Source organism: Sus scrofa, chromosome 13 (assembly GCF_054392235.1).
Source record: "Sus scrofa isolate SSC_HxYL_T2T_F1_AM1 chromosome 13, Sscrofa_HxYL_maternal_Yorkshire_Landrace_v2.0, whole genome shotgun sequence".
In the NCBI taxonomy this organism is placed as follows: domain Eukaryota; kingdom Metazoa; phylum Chordata; class Mammalia; order Artiodactyla; family Suidae; genus Sus; species Sus scrofa.
In genome coordinates, this window is record NC_139395.1 from 175,870,616 (window position 1) to 175,895,526 (window position 24,911).

The 24,911-nt window shown below is 36.1% G+C and overlaps 1 protein-coding gene across 1 annotated transcript; it reads right to left on the bottom strand.

Moving 5' to 3' along the window:
* Nucleotides 1–1,628: 1,628 nt before the first annotated feature.
* LOC146397782 (olfactory receptor 5K3-like) lies at nt 1,629–2,555 on the bottom strand. The gene has a single exon (XM_084992463.1). It carries the CDS (start codon nt 2,553–2,555, stop codon nt 1,629–1,631), a length of 927 nt encoding a protein of 308 aa, XP_084848589.1.
* Between the last annotated feature and the right edge of the window lie 22,356 nt (nt 2,556–24,911).

Below are 24,911 nucleotides of genomic sequence, written 5' to 3' on the forward strand. Positions count from 1 at the left end.
TTTCTTCCATGTCTTAATGACTGTAAATAGAGCTGCTGTGAAGATCGGAGTGGATGCCACTTTTCAAATGAGAGTTTTTGTCTTTTTTGGATATATGCCCAGGTGGGATTGCTGGATCTAGTAATTATTTATTAATCTAGTAATTATTTACTTCATCCCTTCTGGAACCTAGTAGATTTTGAAATATATTTTGGCAGAATCTCTGTGAACTTGTTTGACTCATACACCAACATGTTTTAATATATATATATTTTAATTAAAGCATAGTTGATTCACAGTGTTTCTTCAATTTCTTTGTATGGCGAAGTGACCCAATCACACACACAGTTCCCTGTGCCACACAGTAAGATCCCACTGCTCAACCATTCTAAATGTTACAGTTTGCCTCCCCTAAACCCTAACTCCCATCCATCCCACTCTCTCTCTCCTCCCCGCTGGCAACCACCAGTCTGCTCTCCTTGGCTGTGATCTGTTTCTGTTTTGTAGACAGGATCATTTGTGCCATATTTTAGATTCCACAAAAAGTGCTATCATATGGTATTTGTCTTATTCCTTCTGGCTTACTTCACTTAGCATGAGAATCTCTAGTTCTATCCATGTTGCTGAAAATGGCATGAGTTCGTCTTTTTATGGCCCAGTAACATTCCATTGTATATATGTAACACATCTTAGTCCATTCATCTGTTGAGAGACATGTAGGTTGTTTCCATGTCTTGGCTCTTGTGACTAGTGCTGCAATGAACATACAGGTGCATGTATCTTCTTCAAGGAAAGTTTTGTCCAGATATATGGCTAGGAGTGGGATTTTTGAATCATAAGGTAGTTCTGTATTTAGTTTTATGAGGTACCTTCATACTGTTTTCCATAGTGATTGTACCAATTTAAATTCCTACCAACAGAGAAGGAAGGTACCATTTTCTCCACACCCTCTCTAGCATTTGTTATTTGTTGAATTGCTAATGATGGCCATTCTGGTGTGAGGTGGTACCTCACTTTAGTTTTGATTTGCATTTCTCTAATAAATAGTGATCATTTTTTTTCATGTGACTGTTGGCCATTCATACATCTTCTTTGAGAAATGTTGACTGAGGCCTTCTGCCCTTTTTTTATTGGGGGGTTTGGTTTTCATTGTTGAGTTGTATGAGTTGTTTGTATATTTTGGCGATTGGACCCTTGTCTATTGCATAGTTTGCAAAGATTTCCTACCATTCTTTGGGATGTCTTTTTGTTTTTTTTAATGGTTTCCTTTCCTGTGCAAAAGTTTTTATCATGACTGAACCAGGAATATATTCAAAATGTGAACAGACCAATCGCCAGTACTGAAATTGAAAATGTGATTTAACAACTTCCAAAAACCAAAAGTCCGAGACCTGATGGCTATGCAGGCAAATTCTATCAAACATTCAGGGAAGAGATAACACCTATACTTCTGAGATTCTTCTAAAAATCAGCAGAAGGAAAACTGCCAAGCTTCTTCTATAGGGCCACCATCACCCAGACATTTTAGTAATTTAATATTTTATATACAGTGGCCATTTTCCACTTTTCCAGTATTCCTTGATGTTGAAAGTAAAGTTTCATCAAACTAAAATCAATTATTCATAGGGGATGCTATTCGTTTCAGAATATTATGACATCTTTACAATTTTTTTCATAGCATTTATTACTTCCCTATTTCTTAGAGTGTAAATGAAAGGATTTAACAAGGGAATGACTAGAGTATAAAAAATAGCAAGGGGTATATCTTTATCTCCTTTCTTAACTGAATTTGGTCGAACATACGTGAAGAGAAGAGAACCATAGAATATTGAGACAGAGAGAAAGTGGGATGCACAAGTGGATAAGGCTTTGCCTCTTCCCTTGTTGGATTTCATTGTGAAAATTGTGAAGAGGATGAAAAGGTAAGAGATTATTACTATAGCAATAGAGAGGATTGACATTGACCCTGCAAAGATAAATAACATCAACTCATTGAGATAAGGGTCAACACAGGAGAGTCTGTATAATGGAAGAACATCACAAAAGAAATGGTTGATTTGATGAGACCTACAGAAAGTTAGCCTAAACAGAAAACCTATATGAATTATAGGATGCAGGTTTCCCACTATGTAGACACCCATAGTCATCTGAATGCAGAGTTCCTTTGACATTAAGGTGTGGTACTGCAGCGGGTTGCAGATGGCCACATAGCGATCATAAGCCATTGCTGCCAGGAGGAAGCATTCTGAAGTTTCAGCTAGGCAGAGGAAATACCATTGTGCCATGCACTCATAGAGGGAAATTATTCCTTCCTTAGAAAAGAAATTCTGTAGCATCTTTGGGGTAATGGCACAGGAACAACAGGAATCCATCAGAGCGAGGTTGCCCAGAAAGATGTACATTGGAGTGTGAAGACGAGGCTCTGTAAATATCAATGCCACCAGACCAAGGTTTCCCACCATGGTGATCAGATAGATGGAAAGGAACATGAGAAACAGGATGGTCCTCAGCTCTGGGAGATCTTTAAATCCTGTGAGGATAAACTCAGTTGTCAGGGATTGATTATCCTCTGTCATCTCTGTGTTGTCTGTTGAGACAGAAATTATGGAGATATAAGATTTAATTTAAAATGTGTATAATTTTTCCCTTTAAATTTTGCTTTTTACCACAAGGAGAAGAGCTTCTCCTTCAATTTCCTCCTCTTATCTCCTGTAATACAGGCACACAAACTCCAGGGAATGTTCATTCCTCTAACATGTTAGATTTAATGACGGTACACCTGTAACTCAGTACTCACAGGCTATTTTGATAATTACAGGGAGGATGCTTACATTGGGAGAGTTTTGTCTTTATGAATTTATGGAAGTATGGTATATAAATCTATGGAACTCATGTTTGTTTTAGTCATCTCAAATAAGGTCTGTGTTAGTTTTTACAAGTTAAGTTCCTTAAGATGGATTTAAAATCAACTTTCCTGTATAGATAAACATTTTCATTGAGGAAAAAGTTTTCATATGCTTTCCCAGTGCTGTGAATGTTTTAAATGAGCAAAGATCAGATATGTTATATTTACCCCTTAGGATTTCCTGAATGTCATGAAGGATTAAAGAAAGGACATTCAGTTTTAAATACATATGACTCATTCACTTTGCTATACACCTGAAACCAACACAACGTTGTAAATCAACTATATTCCAATGAAATTATATTTTAAAAATAAAGAAGGTAAATTAAGATAGTTACAGAATAAAATGTGCGTTGTTTATCACCTTTCATCCTTCTGGCAAGGGCCATACCCATCTTTATGAACACTGACCCTGTCTATGTCATTGTTCTTGTTGATTTTTGCCCTTATATATGTATCCTTTCTTCCTTTATGTAAACCTTAGTTTACGGAGAATGGTAAATTAATAAAGTTTTAACTAAATGATCCTGATTATTCTAACTTCCAATTTTTTTTGGCTTTTTTGACTTTTCTAGGGCCAACCTGCAGCATATGGAGGTTCCCAGGCTAGGGTTCTAATTGGAGCCATAGCCATGGGCCTACGCCAGAGCCACAGCAATGCAGGATCTGAACCGTATCTGCAACCTACACCACAGCCCATGGAAACACCAGGTCCTTAAACCACTGAGCAAGGCCAGGGACTGAACCTACAACCTCATGGTTCCTAGTCTGATTCGTTAGCCACTGTGACACAACTGGAACTCCTCTAACTTCCAATTTCTGTGCCCTCAACCTAGTCTTTTATACCTGATAATTTACAATAGCTTTTGTACAGTCTATGGTGGTTTTTTTCATACATATACACACAATTTCCTTATGGTGGAGGCATTTTGAGGCATTTTGAGGTTAAGTGTGACTTATATTTCTTATAAGAGCTGTACCATGCTCTGTGGAAAATTTGATTTTGATTCCAGTCTTACTGTCACTGCAGCGACTTGTGATACATAAACTGTTTTCAGTATCCTACTAGTGATACTCAGGGACTTGATTGGTTGTCCTAACAGTGAAACTTATTGACCTCTTCTGCAGTTTGCGTCTTTTAATTTTGAATGAGAGTCTACAAAGATGGGAGTTCCTGTCATGGCTCAGCACTAACAAACCCAACCAGTATCCATGAGGACGCAGGTTTAATCTCTGGCCTCACTCAGTGGGTTAAATGATCTGGCATTGCTGGGAGCTGTGGTGAAGTTCACAGGCATGGCTTGGATCTGGCATTGCTATGGCTGTGGTGTAGGCTGGTGGCTACAGCTCCAATTCAAGCCCTAACCTGGGAACCTCCATAAACCACAGGTGTGGACCTGAAAAAGAAAGGAAAAAGGAAGGAAGGAAGGAAGGAAGGAAGGAAAGAGAGAGAGAGAGAGAGAGAAAGAAAGAAAGAAAGAAAGAAAGAAAGAAAGAAAGAAAGAAAGAAAGAAAGAAAGAGGGAAAGAACGAAAATTACTCATGGCATATATACATATTTTTTAAATAAAGAGGGAGTTCCACAGCACAATGGAAATGAATCTGACTATCATCCATGAGGACCCAGGTTTGATCCCTGGACTTGCTTAGAGGGTTAAGAATCTGGTGTTGCCATGAGCTGTAGAGTAGGTCGCAGATGCAGCTTGGACCTGACACTGCCATGCCTGTGGCATAGGCTGGCAGCTACAGCAGTGATTTGACCCCCAGCCTGGAAACTTCCATATGCCGTGCTGTTGCCCTAAAAAGACATAAACAAACAAAACATTAAATAAATAAATAAACCATTAATTTAAGCCACATAATTATTCATCCTAGCTGGAAAAAAAATTCTGCGTAAGTGCCTGAATTATTTAACAGAGTTACTTTGTGTCCTTACCTGTATATTTGAGATTCTGCCTTAATCAGAAAAGGTCAGAGAGTTGAAGTGTCAATCTCATCTTAGTTTTTCTGCCACCTTCAGTTGGGAAAGATAACTGAGTCATTGAAATATAACAATGATAACAACAAAAATACTTAATACTTCAGATAAATAAATATTAAGTATTAACAAATACTAAAAAATACATTTGAATACTTTCATTAGCTACATTTCATTGGAAAAAATCTTGTAATATCTCTTGTTTGGTTTGCAGTGTTCGGTTGCCCAGAATTTCAGAATATAAACCTTGGTCCCCAAAACATTTGGGATTAAAATAATGAGAATATTGGTGACTATAAATAGGTTAGATTCAATAATGAGGTCCTTAAAATGCTAATGTAAAATTTTCTATCAAATCCTGAGGGATTTTCCTGCACTGACATCAGTGTATTTCTGTTCGGAAATTCATAGCCAACACATATAAAGATGCCCTCTGAGACAGTGAGTTTAAAGCAAATTATTATGTGGAATCTAAAAAAACAAACCAAATTAAGGAATATAACAAACAGAAACAAAGTCTCTGATATAGAGAACAAACTAGCAGTTACCAGTGGGAGAGGAAATGGGCATGCCTATAAGAGGGTTAGAGGATGGAGAAGTACACAGTACTACGTGTAAAACACATAAGCTACAAGGGTATATTGTACAACATAGGGAATATAGCTAATATTTTGTATTAACTTTATATGTATAATGATTTATATAAATATTGAATGTTGCACACCTGATAGTAATATAATATTGTACATCAGCTGTACTTCCAAAAAAATGTCTTTGAGTTATGTTGGTATGGAAAATTCAGAAGAGTGATATGTCACCAAAATATTAGATTCCCTAAAGGAAAATAACAATGCAGCAGAAGCTATATTAAAATTATAATCCAAGAAAATTTGAAAAATAGCAGAACTTCAATACATAGTTTGAAATACACTTGTGATACTTTATCCAGATAAAGGAGCTCCAAGATATATCCTGGTATAAGTGAAAAAATGAAAACAATGTCTTCAATTTCTGCTCCTGCATGTAGAAAGGCAATTTCCCTACCAGAAAAAGGAAATCAAGGCACAAAATATGTGTGTGTGTGTGTGTTTGTCTATGGAATGATTGTCTCTATGCTAGACTTCAAATAACAAACACTTCCTCTTTTTTTTTTTTTTTTTTTTTTGCTTTTGCCTTTCCTAGGGCTGCTCCTGGGGCACATGGAGGTTCCCAGGCTAGGGGTCTAAACGGAGCTGTAGCCACCAGCCTACGCCAGAGCCACAGCAACGCAGGATCCGAGCTGCATCTGCATCCTACACGACAGCCCATGGCAATGCCAGATCCTTAACCCACTGAGCAAGGTCAGGGATCGAACCCACAACATCATGGTTCCCAGTCGGATTCATTAACCACTGCACCATGATGGGAACCCTGAAATATTTTCTCATATTTGAAAAGAATTGGAAGGTATCCAGACCAGAATCTAGTGAACAAGTTTTAAAGGGTCCCTCTGGAACAATGTCTGATTTTCTTTATGAGGCAGGAAATGCACAAGATTAGCCTAGACATCTTGTAAAAGAGAACAACAACAACAACAAACCTATCTGAAAGTTCAGTGGTCATTTCAGAAGGATTCAGGAAGCATCTTGAGGTTTTTGAGTTGAGTTCCTACTAGATAAGTTGAGACAATTTTGTCATCAAAGTGAATAGTAATTGCAATGGATTTAAGCTGATAAAACACATTTATATCTATGAGTTCATAATGATAGTTTTTAATATGTTAATGTTCTTCATAGGCTATTAGGAAAACAACTTATTATTCTGAACTCTGGTAATTAGCTTTACTTATTCTGCTTTTTCTATGTGAATGGTGCCTGTTTTTTAAACACAGTGTGACATTTTATAAGAAAGTAAAACTTTAAATCTGTTATTTTTCATTTTTTAAAAGTTTATTGACCTATGGTTAATTTACAATGTTGTGATCATTTCTCATATGCAACAAAGTGAATCAGTTCTATGTGTCATACACATCCATTCTTTCAGATGCTTTCCACACATAGATCATCACAGAACATTGTATAGATTTCTCTGTGCCATACAGTAGGTTCCCTTTGACCAGTCATTCCATCTACCACAGTGTGAATATGCTAAGCACAAACCCACAGTCTCGTTCTCCCCCTCTGCATATTGCCTTTGGTAAACATAGGTTTGTTTTCAAAGTCTGTGAGTTTGTTTCTGTTTTACAAATAAGTTCATTTGTACCTTTTTTTTTTTTTTTTTAAATTTCACATACAACAGATATGATGTTTTTCTTTCACTGTCTCACTTCACTTAGTAAGCCCATCTATGTTATTGTAATTCACATTATTTTGTTCTTTTTAACGGCCAGATAATATACCGTTTATTCTTTTTAATAGCCTGGTAATATACCAGGTAATATACTTCTTTTTAATCCATTCGTCTGTCAGTGGACGTTTAGGTTGTTTTCATGTCTTGGCTATTGTAAGTAGTGCCGCAATGAACACTAAGGTTGAGGCATCTTTTTGAAATATAATTTTCTCCAGGTAGATGGGGTTGCTGGATCAAATTTTCGGTTTTCATTTTTTTGAGGAACCTCCATGCAGTTTTCCATAGTGGTTGTACCAATTTGCATTTCTACCAGTGCTGTAAGAGGATTTCCTGTAGTCCATACCCTCTCCAGCATCTATTGTTTATAGACTTTCGATGATGGCCATTTTGGTTGGTGTAAGGTCGTAGCTCAGAGTAGTTTTGATTTGCATTTTTTAGTAATTAGTGCTGCTGAGTATCTTTTCAGGTGTTTTTTTGCTAATCTATGTCTTCTTTGTTTTTCTGTTTTTTTTTTTTTTTCTGATATTGAGCTTTTTGGGCTGTTTGTATTGATTTGGAAATGCATCCCTTGTCAGTAGCTTCATTTGAAAATGTATTCTCTGATTCTATGGATTGTCTTTTCCTTTTGTTTGTGGTTTACTTTTCTGTGCAAAAGGTTTTAATTAGCTCCCAGTTGTTTATTTTTGCTTTTATTTTCATTACTCAAGGAGGTGGGTCTGAGAAGGTATAACTGTGGTTTCTTCCTTTCTAATTTGAATTCCTTTTATTTCTTTTTCTCCTCTCACTGCTGTGGCTAGGACTTCCAAATCTATGTTGAATAAAAGTCACAAGAGTGGACATCTTTCTCTTGTTCCTGATCTTAGCAGGAATATTTTTAGGTTTTCACCATTGATAATGATGTCAGCTATGGGTTTGTCATATATGGCCTATATTATATTGAGGTATGTTGCCTCTAGGCCCAATCTCTGGAGGTTTTTTGTTAAAAGAAATGGGTGTTGGATTTTGTCAAAAGCTTTTTCCGTATCTGTTGTGATGATCCTATGGTTTTTATTCTTCAGTTTGTTAATGCAGTGTATCAAAATTATTGATTTTGGGATACTGAAAGATCTTTGCATCCCTGGGATAAATCATACTTGACCATGATGTATATTCTTGTCAATGTATTGCTGGATTGAGTTGGCTAGTATATTGTTGAGGATTTTTGCATCTTTGTTCATCAGTGACCAAGGCCTGTAATGTTCTTTTTTTTAATTTTTATTTTATTTTTTTAACATATTTTTTTCCCACTGTACAGCAAGTGGATCAAGTTATCCTTACATGTATACATTTTTTTCCCCACCATTTGTTCTGTTGCAATATGAGTATCTAGACATAGTTCTCAATGCTACTCAGCAGGATCTTCTTATAAATCTATTCTAAGTTGTATCTGACAACCCCAAGCTCCCAATCCCTCCCACTCCCTCCCTCTCCCATTGGGCAGCCACAAATCTATTTTCCAAGTCCATGATTTTCTTTTCTGTGGAAAGTTTCATTTGTGCTGGATTTTAGATTCCAGTTATAAGTGATATCATATGGTATTTGTCTTTGTCTTTCTGGCTCATTTCACTCAGTATTAGAGTCTCTTGTTCCATCCATGTTGCTGCAAATGGCATTATGTCGCTCTTTTTTATGGCTGAGTAGTATTCCATTGTGTATATATACCTCATCTTCTGAATCCAATCCTCTGTTGATGAACATTTGGGTTGTTTCCATGTCCTGGCTATTGTGAATAGTGGTGCAGTGAACATGCAGGTGCATGTGTCTCTTTTAAGTAGAGTTTTGTCTGGATATATGCCCAAGAGTGGGATTGCGGGGTCATATGGTAGTTCTATGTATAGACTTCTAAGGTATCTCCACACTGTTCTCCACAGTGGCTGTACCAGTTTACATTCCCACCAACAGTGCAGGAGGGTTTCTTTTCTCCACACCTCCTCCAGCCCTTGTTATTTGTGGACTTATTAATGATGGCCATTCTGACTGGTGTGCGGTGGTATCTCATGGCAGTTTTGATTTGTATTTCTCCAATAATCAGGGATGTTGAGCATTTTTTCATGTGCTTGTTGGCCATCTGTATATCTTCCTTAGAGAACAGTCTATTCAGGTCTTTTGCCCATTTTTCCATTGATTGATTGGTTTTTTTGCTGTTGAGTTGTATAAGATGCCTATATATTCTAGAGATTAAGCCCTTGTCAGTTGCATCATTTGAAACTATTTTCTCCCATTCTGTAAGTTGTCTTTTTGTTTTCTTTTTGGCTTCCTTTGCTGTGCAAAAGCTTTTCAGTTTGATGAGGTCCCATGGGTTTATTTTTGCTCTAAATTCTATTGCTTTGGGAGACTGACCTGAGAAAATATTCACGATGTTGATGTCAGAGAGTGTTTTGCCTCTGTTTTCTTCCAGGAGTTTCATGGTGTCTTGTCTTATATTTATGTCTTTCAGCCATTTTGAGTTTATTTTTGTGCATGGTGTGAGGGTGCGTTCTAGTTTCTTTGCTTTGCATGCAGCTGTCCATTTTATGTTCTTGCCTCTCTTGTCAAAGATTAATTGACCATAGGTGTCAGGGTTTATTTCTGGGTTCCCCATTCTGTTCTGTTGCTCTGTCTGTCTGTTTTGATACCAGTACCACACTGTTTTGATGACTGCAGCTTTGTAATATTTCTTAAAGTCTGGGCAAGCTATGCCTCCTGCTTGGTTTTTGTTTCTCAGGATTTCCTTGGCAATTCTGGGTCTTTTGTTGTTCCATGTAAATTTTTGGATTGTTTGTTGTAGTTATGTGAAAGATGTCCTGGGTCATTTGATAGTGATTGCATTGAATCTGTAGATTGCTTTGGATAGTATGGTCATTTTTACAATATTGATTTTCCCAATCCAGGAGCATGGACTATCTTTCCGTTTCTTTACATCTTCTTTGATTTCTTTGATTAAAGTTTTATAGTTCTCGGCATATAAGACCTTTACCTCCTTGGTCAGGTTTATTCCAAGGTATTTGATTTTGTGAGGTGCAATTTTAAAAGGTATCATATTTTTGTATTCTTTTTCTAATCTTTCATTGCTGGTCTACAGAAATGCAACTGACTTCTGAATGTTAATCATATATCCTGATACTTTGCTGAATTCATTAATCAGTTCAAGTAGTTTTGGGGTTGAGTCCTTAGGGTTTTCTATGTATATTATCATGTCATCTACATACAGTGACAGTTTGATCTCTTCTCTTCCTATATGGATGCCTTTTATTTCTTTTGTTTTTCTAATTGCTGTGGCTAGGACTTCCAAAACTATGTTGAAGAGCAGTGGTGAGAGTGGGCATCCCTGTCTTGTTCCAGATTTGAGTGAGAAGGCTTTCAGTTTTTCTCCATTGAGTATTATATTTGCTGTGGGTTTGTCATAAATGGCTTTGATTATATTCAGGAATGTTCCCTCTATACCCACTTTGGCGAGGGTCTTGATCATGAGTGGATGTTGGACTTTGTCAAATGCTTTTTCTGCATCTATTGAGATGATCATATGATTTCTGACTTTTCTTTGTTAATGTGGTGTATGACGTTGATTGATTAGCATATGTTGAACCATCCTTATGAACCCAACCTGGTCATGGTGTATAATTTTTTTGATATGTTGTTGGATTTGGTTGGCTAAGATTTTGTTGAGAATTTTTGCATCTATATTCATCAAAGATATTGGCCGATAGGTTTCTTTTTTGGTGGTATCTCTGTCTGGTTTTGGAATGAGGGTGATGGTGGCATCATAGAATGCCTTTGGGAGTATTCCTTCTTCTTCAACCTTTTGAAAAACTTTAAGGAGGATGGGCACCAGACCCTCTTTATATGTTTGATAAAATTCACCCGTGAAGCCATCTGGTCCTGGATTTTTATTTTTAGGGATTGTTTTTATGACTTCTTCAATTTCATTTCTAGTGATCGGTCTGTTCAGTTGGTCTATTTCTTCTTGACTCAGTTTTGGCAGGCTGTAAGATTCTAGAAAATTGTCCATTTCTTCCGGATTGTCAAATTTGTTGGCATATAGTTGTTCATAGTATTCTCTTATGGTTTTTTGTATTTCTGCAGTATCCGTTGTGATTTCTCCTTTTACATTTATAATATGTTTATTTGAGTTCCTTCTCTCTTCTTTTTAGTGAGTCTGGCCAGGGGTTTGTCAATTTTGTTGACCTTTTCAAAGAACCAGCTCTTGGTTTTATTAATTTTCTATACTGTTTTTTGAATCTCTATTTTATTGATTTCTTCTTTGATATTTAGAATATCCTTCCTTCTGCTGACATTTTTGTTCTTCTTTTTCTAATTCATTTAGGTGGAGGGTTAAGTTGTCAATCTTGGATCTTTCTTCTTTTTTGAGAAAGACCTGTATTGCTATAAGTGTCCCTCTGAGCACTGCTTTCGCAGCACCCCATAGATTTTGAGAGGTTGTGTCTTCATTATCATTTGTTTCAAGGTAGTTTTTAATTTCCTTCTTGATTTCCTCATTGACCCATTGGTTTTTTAGTAGCATGTTGTTTAGTCTCCATGTAGTAGGTTTTTTCTCATTTCTTTTCCCATGGTTGATTTCTAATTTCATGACATTGTGGTCAGAGAAGTTACTTGAGATAATTTCTATGCTCCTAAATTTGTTGAGGTTAGCTTTGTGTCCCAATATGTGGTTGATTCTTGCGAATGTTCCATGTGCACTTGAGAAGTATGTGTATTCTGATTTTTTTGGATGTAGTATCCTGAAGATGTCAATCAAGTCTAACTTTTCTATTGTTTCCTTTAGGATCTCTGTTGCTTTATTGATTTTCTGTCTAGAGGATCTGTCCATTGATGTGAGGGGGGTATTAAGGTCTCCCTACTATGATTGTATTCCCATCAATATCTCCCTTTATGTCTGTTAATATTTGTTGTATGTCTCTGGGCGCTCCTGTGTTTGGGGCACATATGTTGACGATGGTAATATCCTCTTCTTGGATGGATCCCTTAATCATTAAATAGTGTCCTTCTTTGTCTTTCTTTATGTGTTTTCTTTTAAAGTCTATTTTGTCTGATATGAGTGTTGCAACTCCTGATTTCCTGTCATGTCTATTGGCATGAAACATTTTTTCCCACCCCTTCACTTTTGATCTATATGTATCCTTTGTCCTAAGGGTAAGTTTCTTGTAGGCAGCATATTGAAGGTTTTTGCCTTTTTATCCACTCAGCCCCTCTATGTCTTTTGATTGGAGCATTCAGTCCATTGACATTTAAGGTGATAATTGATAGATGTTTATTTATTGCCATTTTAAACCTCATGTTCCAGTTGATTCTATGGTTCTCCATGCTTCCTTTCTTTTTTTGGTTGGATGGTCTCCAGTTAGTATCTGCTTGAGTGTTTTTTTTTTTCATTTTTTGTTAATGCAGTGTTTGGTTGTGGCTTGTGGTTGCCATGTTTTTTAAGTATCCTAACGTCTTCCTATAATTGTGTGTTTTAGCCTGATGGTCCTGTAGGTTCAAACTCTTCATTACTGTATTAAAATTAAGAAGAGAAACAAACAAAAAAGTGTCTATTTATTTCCTAAAATCCCATGCCCACATTTTATGATTTTGATGACTCTTTTTTATCTTTTTAATTTTATTTTGTCTGAAACATGTTCATGATTAAATCTGTATGCTGGCTTATTGTAATTTTCTTTTTATGTGGATTTTTGGTCTGGTCTTGGTAGCAGGGTGATGGTGGCCTCATAGAATTAGTTTGGGAGTATTCCTTCCTCTCCAAGTTTTTAGGAAAAGCTTCAGAAAGATAGGTGTGAACCCTTCTTTAAATGCTAGATAGAATTTTCCTGTGAATCCATCTGGTCCTGAATTTTCATTTTTTTGGACATTTTTATTTTTTTTAATTTTTAAATTTTTTGTTTTTTTTTTTTCTTTTTAAAGGGCCACAACTGTAGCATATGGAGGTTGCCAGGCTCAGGGTCGAATCTGAGCTGTAGCTGCTGGCCTATGCCACAGCTATTGCCAGTTGGGTTCCAAGCCGTGTCTCTGACCTATGCCACAACAAACAGCAATGCAGGATCCTTAACCCACTGAGTGAGGTCTGGGATTGAACTCACGTCCTCATGTATGCTAGTCGGGTTTGTGAACTGCTGAGCCACGATAGCAACTTCTTTTGGACATTTTTAAATCACAGTTTCAATTTTAGTTGTTGTTATCAGGATGTTCACCTCTTCTCTTTCTTACTGGTTTAGTCTTGGAAGATTGTATCTTTGTAAGTTTCTGTCCATTTCTTCTAAGTTGTCTAAGTTAATGTAGTAGTCTCTTATGATCCTATATATTTCTTGGATGTCCAATATAACATCTCACTTTTCATTTCTAATTTTATTGATTTAAGTCCTCTTTTTCTTTTCTTGATATCTGCCTAAGGGTTTATCAATTGTGTTGATCTCTTCAAAGAACCAGCTTTTGGTGTCATTGACATTTTCTGCTGTATTCTTTGTTTCATTAGTTTATTTATGCTTTGATCTTTATGATTTCTTTCCTTCTACTAACTTTGAGATTTACTTGTTGTCTCTTGTCGCTTTAGGTTTAAGGTTAGATTGTTTGAGATTTTCCTTGTTTCCTGAGGTAGAATTACTTTGCTATAAACTTCCCTCTTAGAAGTTTTTTTTTTTTTTTTTGCTGCATACCATATGTTTTGTATCATTGTGTATTCATTGTATTTTGTCTTTAGATATTGTTTGATTTTTCTTTGATTTCTTCAGTGATCCATTGGTTGTTTAAGAGCATGTAGTTTAGTCTCCACATATTATTTTTTTGCAGTTTTTTTTCCTGTTGTTGATTTCTAGTCTTACAGCATTTTGGTTGGAAAAGAGGCTTCGATTTTCTTAAATTTACCAAGGCCTTCTTTGTGGCACAGAATGTGATCTATCCTAGAGAATGTTCCATATGCACTTGAGAAGAATGTATATTCAGCTGCTTTCTGATGAATTGTTCTATAAATATCTATTAGGTCCATCTGGCACAATGCATCGTTTAAAGCCTGTGTTTCGTTGTTGATGTTCTGTCTGGATAATCTGTTCATTGCTGTAAGTGGGGTGTTAAAATCCTCCAGTATTTTTGTGTTATTGTTGATGTCTCCTTTTATGGTGGTTAGCAGTTGCCATATATATTGAGGTGCTCCTATGTTGGATACATACATATTTACAATTGTTACATATTTTTCTTGAATTGATCCTTTGATCATTATATGTCTTCCTCTGTCTCTTATAACCATATTTATTTTAAAAAATCGATCTTTTTTGCTATGAGTATTGCTACTCCTGCTTTCTTTTGATTTAAGTGTTCATGGAATATCTTCTTCCATCCTGTCACTTTCACTTTGTATGTGTCCCTAGAACTGAAGTGCTTGTCTTGTAGACAGGATATATATGAGTCTTGTTTTTGTATCCATGCAGCCAGATGATGTCTTGTAGACCATTTCCATTTAAGGTAATTATTGATGTGTATGTTTTTATGGCCATTTTGTTAATCGTTTTGGATTTGTTTTTGGTTTGTCATTTTTTTCTTGTCGTGTTTTCTCATGGTTTGATGGCTATCTTTAACGTTGTGTTTGGATTCCTTTTTCTTATTTATGTGTGTGTTTCTACTGCAGATTTTTTGTTTGTAGTTACCATGAGCTTTTGATATAGGACTTTATCTCTCTCTCTCTCTCTCTCTCTCTATATATATATATATATATATATACACAAAATTTTTTAAAGATGGTAGTCTCTTAATTACAAATATGTCTCCAGTATTCTGCATTTGTACCCTCCTCTGCTCAAGACTGCTTGATTCTGTATCACATCTGTGTGTGGATGATTTCCTACCTTTTCTCTATGTTTGCCTTTACTATTGAATACACTCATTAGTAAATTTCCTTTTTTCTGGTTCTTTTTTTAATTTTTTTTCTTTTCTATGTCAGTGATTTCACTTCATTTCAACCTAGAATATTCCTTTAGTATTTGTTGTAAAGCTGGTTTGATGATGCTGAAATCTCTTAGCTTTTGCCGGTCTATAAGCTTTAGATTTGTCCTTTAAATCTGAATGAGAACCTCACTGGTTAGGGTATTCTTGGTTGAAGACTTTTTTTGTCTTAATCACTTTAAGTATATTGTGCCATTCCCTTCTGGCCTGCAGAGTTTCTGCTGAAAAATCAGCTGATCACCTTATTGGGATTCACTTGTATGCTATTTGCTGCTTTTCCCTAGCTGATTTCAGTATTTTTACTTTGTCTTTACTTTTGATCAGTTTCATACGTGTGTGTCCCAGTGTATTGTTCTCAGATCATTCTAGATTCATTTCACTTCTTCTATTTAAGTGAGTGTTTCTTTTCCTATGTTGGGGAAGTTTTGAGTTATTATCTTTTCAAATATTTTCTCCAGGCCTTTCTCTGTCTATTTTCCTTCTCACACCCCTATAATGCTTATGCCATTGGTGCATATAAAGTTGTTCCAGAGATCTCTTAAACAGTCCTTACTTCTTTTCATTCTTTTTTTTAACTTTTTTTTCTGTGTCAGTGCTTTCCACCAGTCTATCTTTCACCTTACCTATTCATTCTACATCTTTTATTCTGCTATTGGTTCCTTTGAGTGAATTTTCTATTTCAATTATTTTATTTTTCATCTCTTTTCCTTTAAACTTTAGATCTTCTTTTTCTTTGTTCACCTTTTCTTGTAATTTATTGAACTTGGTCTCCAGGGTTTTCTCTGAGATCTTGAATCAGATTTACTACCATTACTCTAAAGTCTTTTTCATGGTGGTTGCTGATCTAGAGTACATTTAATTTTTTTTTAAATTGGTTTTCGCCTTGTTCCTTCATCTGGCTCATATTCCTCTGCCTTTTCATTTGGTGTATTTTTTTTTTGTATGTGGTCTCCTTTTGCATGCTAGAGGGTTGCAGCCTCTACACTTCTTGTGTCTAGCCCTTTGCAGGTGACATTGATACAGGCATCTGTGTGGGGTTCCCTCACAAAAGAGGGGCTTGTGCCAGCACACTGGTAGGTGAAAATGAGCCTTGTCCCTCTGGTGGGTGAAGATTTTTCTCTGAGTGTTATTAGAGGCAACTGTGTGCCTGGGAGGACTTTAGTTAGCCTGTTTGCTGAGGGGATTGCTCTGTTCTCATCTTGTTTTTATTTGGCCTGGGTCTTCTCAGCCCTAATGGATTGAGCTGGATTTTTCCAAAAGAGCAGCCTCCAGGGGCCCTCACACCAATGATAATGATTGTTCCTAGGACTTCAGCCTCCCATGTCATGTCCTGTACCCATAGCAAGCTATGTCCACATCCTGCTCTCCCACAAGACACTCAATAGCCCACAGCTAGGACAACCTGAGATTTTTATGGAGTCTCTTCCTGTTAACTGGGGTCCAGGGCACATGAAACTCTGTATGCACTCTCTAGGAGTAGAGTCTCTCTTTCTCACAGTCTTGTGGAGCTCTTTATCAGAAGCCCTATTGTTTTTCCATGCCAAATGCTCTGGGGGTTACTCCTGCCAATGCCAGCCCCCTGGGCTGGGAAACCTGATATGGGGTTCAGAACTCTCACTCCTAAGGGAGAGTGTCTGTAATATTCTTATTTTCCATTTTGTGTGTTGCTCATCTGGCATGTATAGGATTTCTTAGGTCATGAAAGTACCTCTCCTGCCATCTCAGTATGAGTTATTCTTTGTATTTGGGTATAAGATATCTTTTTTGGAAGTTTTGAGCCTATTTTGTTGGTAGTTGTTTAGCAGTTACCTGAAATTTAGGTGATGTAATGAGAGGAGGTGAGCTTGAGTCCTTCTGATCCAACATCTTGTCTATGCCAAATCCAAGCTTTAAATATTTAGAGTGAAAGAAAAAAGAAGAGTGAGGGGTGGAGAAGAGAGGGAACTAGAGATGAAGGGAAGGGAGAAGAGCAGAGGAGATTGGAGCAAAGGATAAAAAAGGAAGGGAAGAAATGGAAATGAAATGGAATGAAATGGATAAAGAAAAGGATAGAGAGGGAAAGAACAGAATAGTGAAGGAGAAAGAAATATGTTTTTTTTTAATAAAGGAAAGAGAGGCAAGCAGGCTAGGAAGTTTCCAGGCTAGGGGTTGAATCAGAACTACAGTTCTGGCCTATGCCACAGTCCCAGCAACACAGGATATGAACCACGTTGTGACTATACCATGGCTTGCAACAACACCTGATCCTTTAACCCACTGAGCAAGGTAGGGATCAGACTTGCATGCTTATGGATTCTAGTTGAGTTTGTAACTGCTGAGCCATGAAGGGAACTCTGGGGAGAACATTTTTGATGGAACATTTGAGTGTTTACTTTTGACTACATTAAGTGAGGTGTCTTTGAAGCGTTCAAATAAATGTCCTTCCCGGTGGTTGGATTTATGAATCTGGAGATTAGGGGAGCTGTAAGAGCTGAAAACACATGTGCTGGGTCATCTTCATAGCGATGCCATTGAAAGTCATAAAAATAAATGAAATCTCTTAAAAAGAAAGATTTGGAAGCATAGACTAGGGACTGTTAAATCTTGGTTGAGATCTTCGGCCTCTACCCAATCTCAATAAAAACATTTAGATTGGGTAGAGGCATAAGAGCCATTGTCTATCATAATACTTTCTACCTTTTTACAATTTTTAACAACAATTACAATTTCTCTTTTCACTACTGGAATAGAAGAGTATAGATTGGGATACTCGAGTTTTTACTGTGAAGATTAGCGAGGATTGAAATAGGCCCCTCTGTGTATGAAGGGTATGTGACTCTCTGATCATGCATGAACAAAAAGAAGGCTTAAGAAGTCAATGAATAAGGGAGAGGTAGGTAGTTATATTTGCTTTTCTGTAAATGTTATATTATTCTATAATTCACACTTCACAACATTCTAAAAAGAATCCAAGTTGAGTAAAATGCTGTGTAAAAAAATTAAGCAATGAGAAAAGTATATAAATTATGTTTATGTAATAACTCTGAATGAGGGGGTTCTATGAATGTAACGCAAATGGAAGAGGTAAATCATTAACCAGTTGATCTAGCAGTGGAATTTCTGGATGATATGGTAATTCTGTTTTTAATTTTGAGGAATCATCATACTTTTTCCATAGTGGCTGCACCAATTTACATTCGCAAAAACATGGTACAAGTGCTACCTGTTCCCTCAGTCTCATGTATACTTGTCTTGGGATTTTGATAATATCTAATTGTGGTCTTAATTCCATTACCCTGATGACTGGTGATTTTGAGCACCTTTTCATGTATGTCTTTTTAGCCATATGTTATGTCTTTGGAAAAACATCCGTTAAGTCCTTTGCCCATTTTTACTTAGATTATTTGCTTTTTCACTGTTGAGGTGCAAGAGTTTTTTTTTTTTTTAATATATATTTTGTATATAAATCCTTTATCAGGTATATGATTTGCAAATATTTTCTCCCATTTGGTAGGCTGCCTTTTCATTTTTTTGCTGATGGTTTCCTTTGCTATGTAGAAGTTTTTTAATTTAATATAGTCTTACTTGTTTATTTTTGCTTTTGTTGTCAAATCCAAAAAAGCAATATTGTGTCCAATGTCAGGTGCTTACCGCCGTTTTCTCTTGGAGTTTTATGGTTTCAAGTTTTGATTACTTAAGCCATTTTGAGTTCATTTTTGTGTATGGGGTCAGATAGTGATCCATTTTCACTCTTTACTCTGTTGCTTTCTAATTTTCCCAGAACAACTTATTAAAGGGACCATGTTTTCCTTGTCTTAAAAATATATGTTCCTTTGTTGTAAACTAATCAATCATGTATTCATGGGTTTGCTTTTGGACTCTGAATTCTGATTCATTGATCGTTGTGACTGTTTTTATGCCCTTACTCTGCTGTTATGATTACTCTAAGTTTGAATATAGTTTGTAATCAGGAAGCATGATATATGCACCTTGATTTTTTCTCAAGCTTGCTTTGGATACTTTGTGTCCTTTTTTGGTGCCATGCACATTTTAGTATTGTTTGTCTATTTTTTTTTAAATGCCATTGGAATTTTGATGGGGATTGCATTACTCTGACGATTGCTATGGGTCATATGGATATTTCAACAATATTACTACTTCTGATCCATAACCATGGGCATTTTCCATTCATTTTTGTCTTCTTTAATACTTCTCATCAATTTTTTATAGTTTCCAGTTTATAAGTCTTTTGCCTCCTTGCTTTTAATTTCTTCTAGTTATTTGATCCTAGGCATTTTGTGATACAAGTGTAAATATGATTTTTTCTTAATTTTTCATTCTTCTAGTCTGTTGATAGTGTGTAGACATTCACCTGATTTTTGTATATTGATTTTGCGTCCTGCAACTCTGCTGAATTTGCTAATTATTTCAAACATCTTTTTTGGAGTCTCTAGTGTTTTCTATATAAAATATCATGCTATCTACAAACAATGAAGACGAATGATGACATTTTCACTACTACCTTTTGAGTTGGATATCTTTGTTTTTTGTTTGTTTGTTTGTTTGTTTTTTACATCAGTTGCTAGGACTTCTGATACTGTCTTCATGAAAAGTGATGAGTGTTCATCCTTCTCTTGATCCTATTGACAGAGCAAAGTCTTTCAGACTTTCACTGTTCAATATCATTTAGCTATGGAGTTGTCTTATGTTTATTACATGGAGATACTTTTCCTCTATACCCACTTTATTTAGTTTTTATCATAAATGGATGTTAAATTTTGTCAACTCTTTCCCCATGCATCTATTGAGGTGATTACATGATTTTTATTTTTTTAATTTTTATTACTCAATGAATTTATTACATTTATAGTTGTACAATGATTATCACAATCCAATTTTATAGGATTTCCAACCCACAAACCCAGCGCATCCCCAACCCCCCAACTGTATCCTTTGGAGACCATAAGTTTTTCAATGTCTATGAGTCCGCCTCTGTTCTACAAAGAAATTCAGTCTGCCCTTTTTTCAAAGTCCACATGTCCGTGAAAGTATTGATGTTGGTGTCTCATTCTATGTCTTATTTCACTTAGCATGATAATTTCTAGGTCCATCCATCTTGCTAAAAATGCCAGTATTTTGTTCCTTTTAATGGCTGAGTGATATTCCATTGTGTGTATATACCACACCTTCTTGATCCACTCCTCTGTTGATGGACATTTAGGTTGTTTCCATGTCTTGGCTATTGCAAATAGTGCAGCAATGAACATCGGAGTACATGTGTCTTTGTGAGTCACGGTTTTCTCTGGATAGATGCCCAGGAGTGGGATTGCTGGGTCAAATGGTAGTTCTATGTTTAGTTTTCTGAGGACTCTCCATACTGCTTTCCACAGTGGTTGCACCAATTTGCAATCCCACCATCAGTGTACTAGGGTTCCTTTCTCTCCACACCCTCTCTAGCACTTAGTGTTTGTAGACTTTTGGATGATGGCCCTTCTGGCTGGTGTAAGGTGGTACCATTATATGATTTTTATCCTTTATTTTGTAAATGGAGTATGTCACATTGTTTAGTTTTTGAATGTTGAACAATCATCACACCCCTGGAATCAATTCTTCTAGTTCATGGGGATATGATCTTTCTTTCTCAAGTGTCCATGGAATAATGATGTCCACTTCTCATGTTTATTCTGAAGGTTAAATAATATAACACATGTAAAGCACTTAGCACAGTGTCCAGTAGATCTTAAGCTTTCAATAAATGGTGATCATTTACTTTGCAGATTTCAGATCTCCTTTCCTTCTCTCCTGTGCTTTAGGTCTAAATTTCTAACCACCTTCAAGCCATTTCCATTGGAATATATTTTTTTTTGCTACCTAAAACTTATACTATATCTAGATTTGAGCTCATCATCCTTCTCATAATTTTTCCAATTCACATGTTTTTATGTTTCTCCCATCAGTTATACTTTCAGTGGTGGTGTCATTTTTGATGCCTCCTGTGTCTTTGCTTTATACATCCAACCAGTAACCATGGCTTTCTGGTTTTACATAATGTCTATCTAACTAAAATCCTGCTTTCCTACCCTGGTTCAGACTGCTGGATGATGGCAAGGGCCTTGAAGTTCTCTCTCCTGTAATCCATTATACACATCTTCCCAGTCTGATTTGCAAAAGCATAGATTTGAACACATCAACGTTTTACTCAAAAACATTCAATGATTTCTCATGGCTTATAAAGCAATGATTCTAGAAGCAATCTAGAATCATGTAGATTTATTTAGTCTCACGTCCAAACTTTAGCATCGTCTGGTTATATCTTTGCAATGTATTTGCTTCCAATTCTTTTGCATTAGTCAAACACACTTTTTTAAGAAGTTTATTGAAGTGTAGTTAATTTAAAAGGATGTGATAATTTCTGCTGCACAGCAGAGTGACCTAGTCATACATATATACTTATGCACTCTTTCTCAGATTCTCTTCCCACATAAATTATCACCGAATACTGGGTAAAGTTCTCTGTGCTGTACATCAGGGCCCTGTTGGCTAATCGTTCCATATATCTCAGTATGAAAATGCCAATCCCAAACCCCCAGTTTATCCTCCCCACCATCTCTCCCATTGCCCACACCTGTCCCCTTTTGTAACCATAAGCTTTTCAAAGTCTTTGAATATATCTCTGTTAATTTGTATCCTTTTTTAATGATTCCACATATAAGTGATATCTGATAACATATAATGTTTGTCTTTCACGGTCTAACTAACTTCACTTGGTATGATAATTTCTAGGTCCATTCATGTTGTTGCAAATGGCATTATTTCAGTTTTTATGGTTGAGTAATATTGCATTGTATGTATGTTCCACATTTTTCATCCATTCCTCTGTTGATGGACATTTAGGCTCCTTCCGTGTCTTGGCTATTGTTAATAGTTAATAGTACTGCAATGAACATTGTGGTGCATGTATCTTTTTGAATGATGGTTTTCTCTGGATATATGACCAGGGATGGAATTGCTGGACTGCATGATAGTTCTATTTTTTGTTTTTTGAGGAATCTCCATACTGATTTCCCTAGTGGTTGCACCAATGCACATTTACACCAACAGTGTAAGAATATTTACTTTAAATTCAATTTCATGGATTACTGTTGACTTACCATGATATATTAGTTTCAATTTTGCAGCAAAGTGAATCAGTCTTACATAGAAATATATCCATTTTGCTCATATAGGTTATAACAAATTGTTGAATAGATTTTTCTGTGCTACATAGTAGGTTCTTGTTAATCATTGACTTTTTACAGTGGTGTGTATATGTTATTTCCACCTCTCAATTCATCCCTCCCCTATACTGTTTCACCTATGGTATCCATAAAATTGGTTTTGAAATCTGAGAATTTGTTTTATACATAAGTTATTGAGTGTCATTTTTATTAGATTCCATCTATAAATGCTATCATGTGATATTTGTCTTTGTCTGCCCTACTTCACTCAGTCTGATAAGCTCTAGGTCCATCCATGTTGCTGCAAGTGACATTATTTCTTTCTGTTTTTATGGCTGATAGCATTCCATTGTATATATGAACCATGTTTGTTTTTAATCTGTTCTCATGTTGATGTACATCTAGGTTGCTTCCCTGTCTTGGCTATTGTAAACAGTGCTTCAATAAACATTGGGGTGCACGTATCTTTTTGAATTACAGTTTTCTCTGGATGGATGCCTAGGAGTGGGATTGCTGGATCATTTGACTTAGCTGTTAAGAACATGGATTTGGAGGCAGATAGTCTGAGCTTGATTCCTGAGTTCCACCTTAATATTTCTTTGGACAAGTTATGAGAACTCTCTATCCCTCATATTTTTAAGGTGGAGTCATAGGAAATTAAAGTTTAGTAATGAAAGTAAAAGTCTTAATAGACGTGCTGGATAGTTCAATGTATACTACTGAAAAGTTACTTGTAAGTTGAAAAATGTATGAGGATTAATTTAAAATGGGGTTAAAAAATGGGAGCTAGAGTAAGAGGCCTGGATATATCAGTTACAGATTATTCTGTTGTAAATAAAGCATCTTTTCCAAACAAGCTTAAACAATAAGATCTTTTGTTTAATACAACCAGAAGGAAGATTGATTCCAGTGGCTCTGGGTCTGTTTCTGTGTAACTTATTCAGCGATGCCCCCTTTCTTTGGACTTCACCTCCAGGCGAGTTTACCTCTTTATGACAGATTGTATGTAGACTGTGCCTGAAATAATATCGATATGCCATGATATACAGAGGGGGAAGCATTGCCAATTTTGTGATCTCCTTTAAAATATAGGATCTATATTTCCCAGAAATACCCAGAAAATCACTTCTTTTGACTCGCTGTCCCCAAATAAGTCACACATTCGTCCCTCAACAGACCTCTGGAATTAGATGTTGCCAAGGACAGGGATGAAAACAGTAGAGGCATACAGCTAAAATTGTGGTGCCCTTAGAAAATGGAAACAAAATCAAGGCATGTGAGTCTAAAAGCTAAAAATAGCTGCTAAATTAGAAGATAATACTAGATGTACAACATCCAGATAATTCAGAGCTTCTCAAACAGCTTTTTATCTATATTCTTTTTAGCCCATAAAATGTGTTAGGAAGCTAAGGAGCTTTGTTTATGTGAATTAGTTCTATCAGTATTTACAATATTAGAAAGGAGAACCAAGAAAGTAAAACATGAATATTGATTTATTCATTCCAAACTAAAAACAACAAGCATGTTGCCCTTTTACTTTTATAATTATATTCAAAATTATTGAGGATGCGTTTACATGTATAACTGAGTTGTAATCTTGTACAGCAGAAATTACCACAATACAGTATTGGAACTATACTTCAATAAAACTTTAAAAAATGAAAACAATTTTGAAAAGGAAGGTTTATTGAATGGCCAAATATGTCAGTCTTCATATTAAGTACTGATGATATAAAAACAGTTATGACATGTTTGATATGAGAAGATAGGTCTTCAGTATATTATCTAACAGGTTAAATTTGCTATGTAGTATATTCTCTCCTTTTAGAGTTTCAGGTCTCTTCATCTAATGTATGAATGACTGAAGTTGCTCTCCTTGCTTCATGTCTTATTACAATCAGTTGCAACATCAGGTTCCTAAAGTGTACGCTCGTATTACTCTGCTCCAGAAAGATGCTAATGTTTGATGCTTCTAAGCTAGATTCAGATTTCTTAGGGCAGCCCTTAAGATTCTCAATAATCTGATCCTCTTCTGGTTTTTTTTCCTCTCACATTCACCACCAGCTCTCACCAATACTTTTGTCAGCTCTCTGACTCTGTCCCACAGTTCACCTCCCTGATCCCCATTCCCAGTGCCACACTCATTTCCATACCCATTGATTCTGGCCATACCCATTCCTGTTTTTCTCCAAATCTTAAACTTTTTCCCATGTCAAAGGCACAATTTCTTCTAATGCTACTCAAGAACTAAATGTCCCATGTGACAAAGATCTCCACTTTTTGAATGCCTAGGCATGTGGGGGAAAATGCAATACCGATTCAAATTCTAGCTCATTCCAGTGACCTGGATGAGCTTGGCCAAACTCCAAAGTATTTCAAAGTATGAGATTTTTACTAAGGCAAATCATGAAAAGTCATTTCTAACCACTTGATAGGTTTAGTGTTTAAAAAGTTTAGCTTAGTTACAGGCAGACAGTAGGTTCTCAGTGAATGAACTTTTTTCTTCTTTCACATTTGCACATGTGAGGATCAATACATATGTTTTGTTTAGCTCTTTCAATTT

Bases quoted from the DNA above. Each gene is read 5' to 3' on its own strand.
- LOC146397782 (XM_084992463.1), bottom strand. From the start codon at position 2,555: ATGACAGAGGATAATCAATCCCTGACAACTGAGTTTATCCTCACAGGA.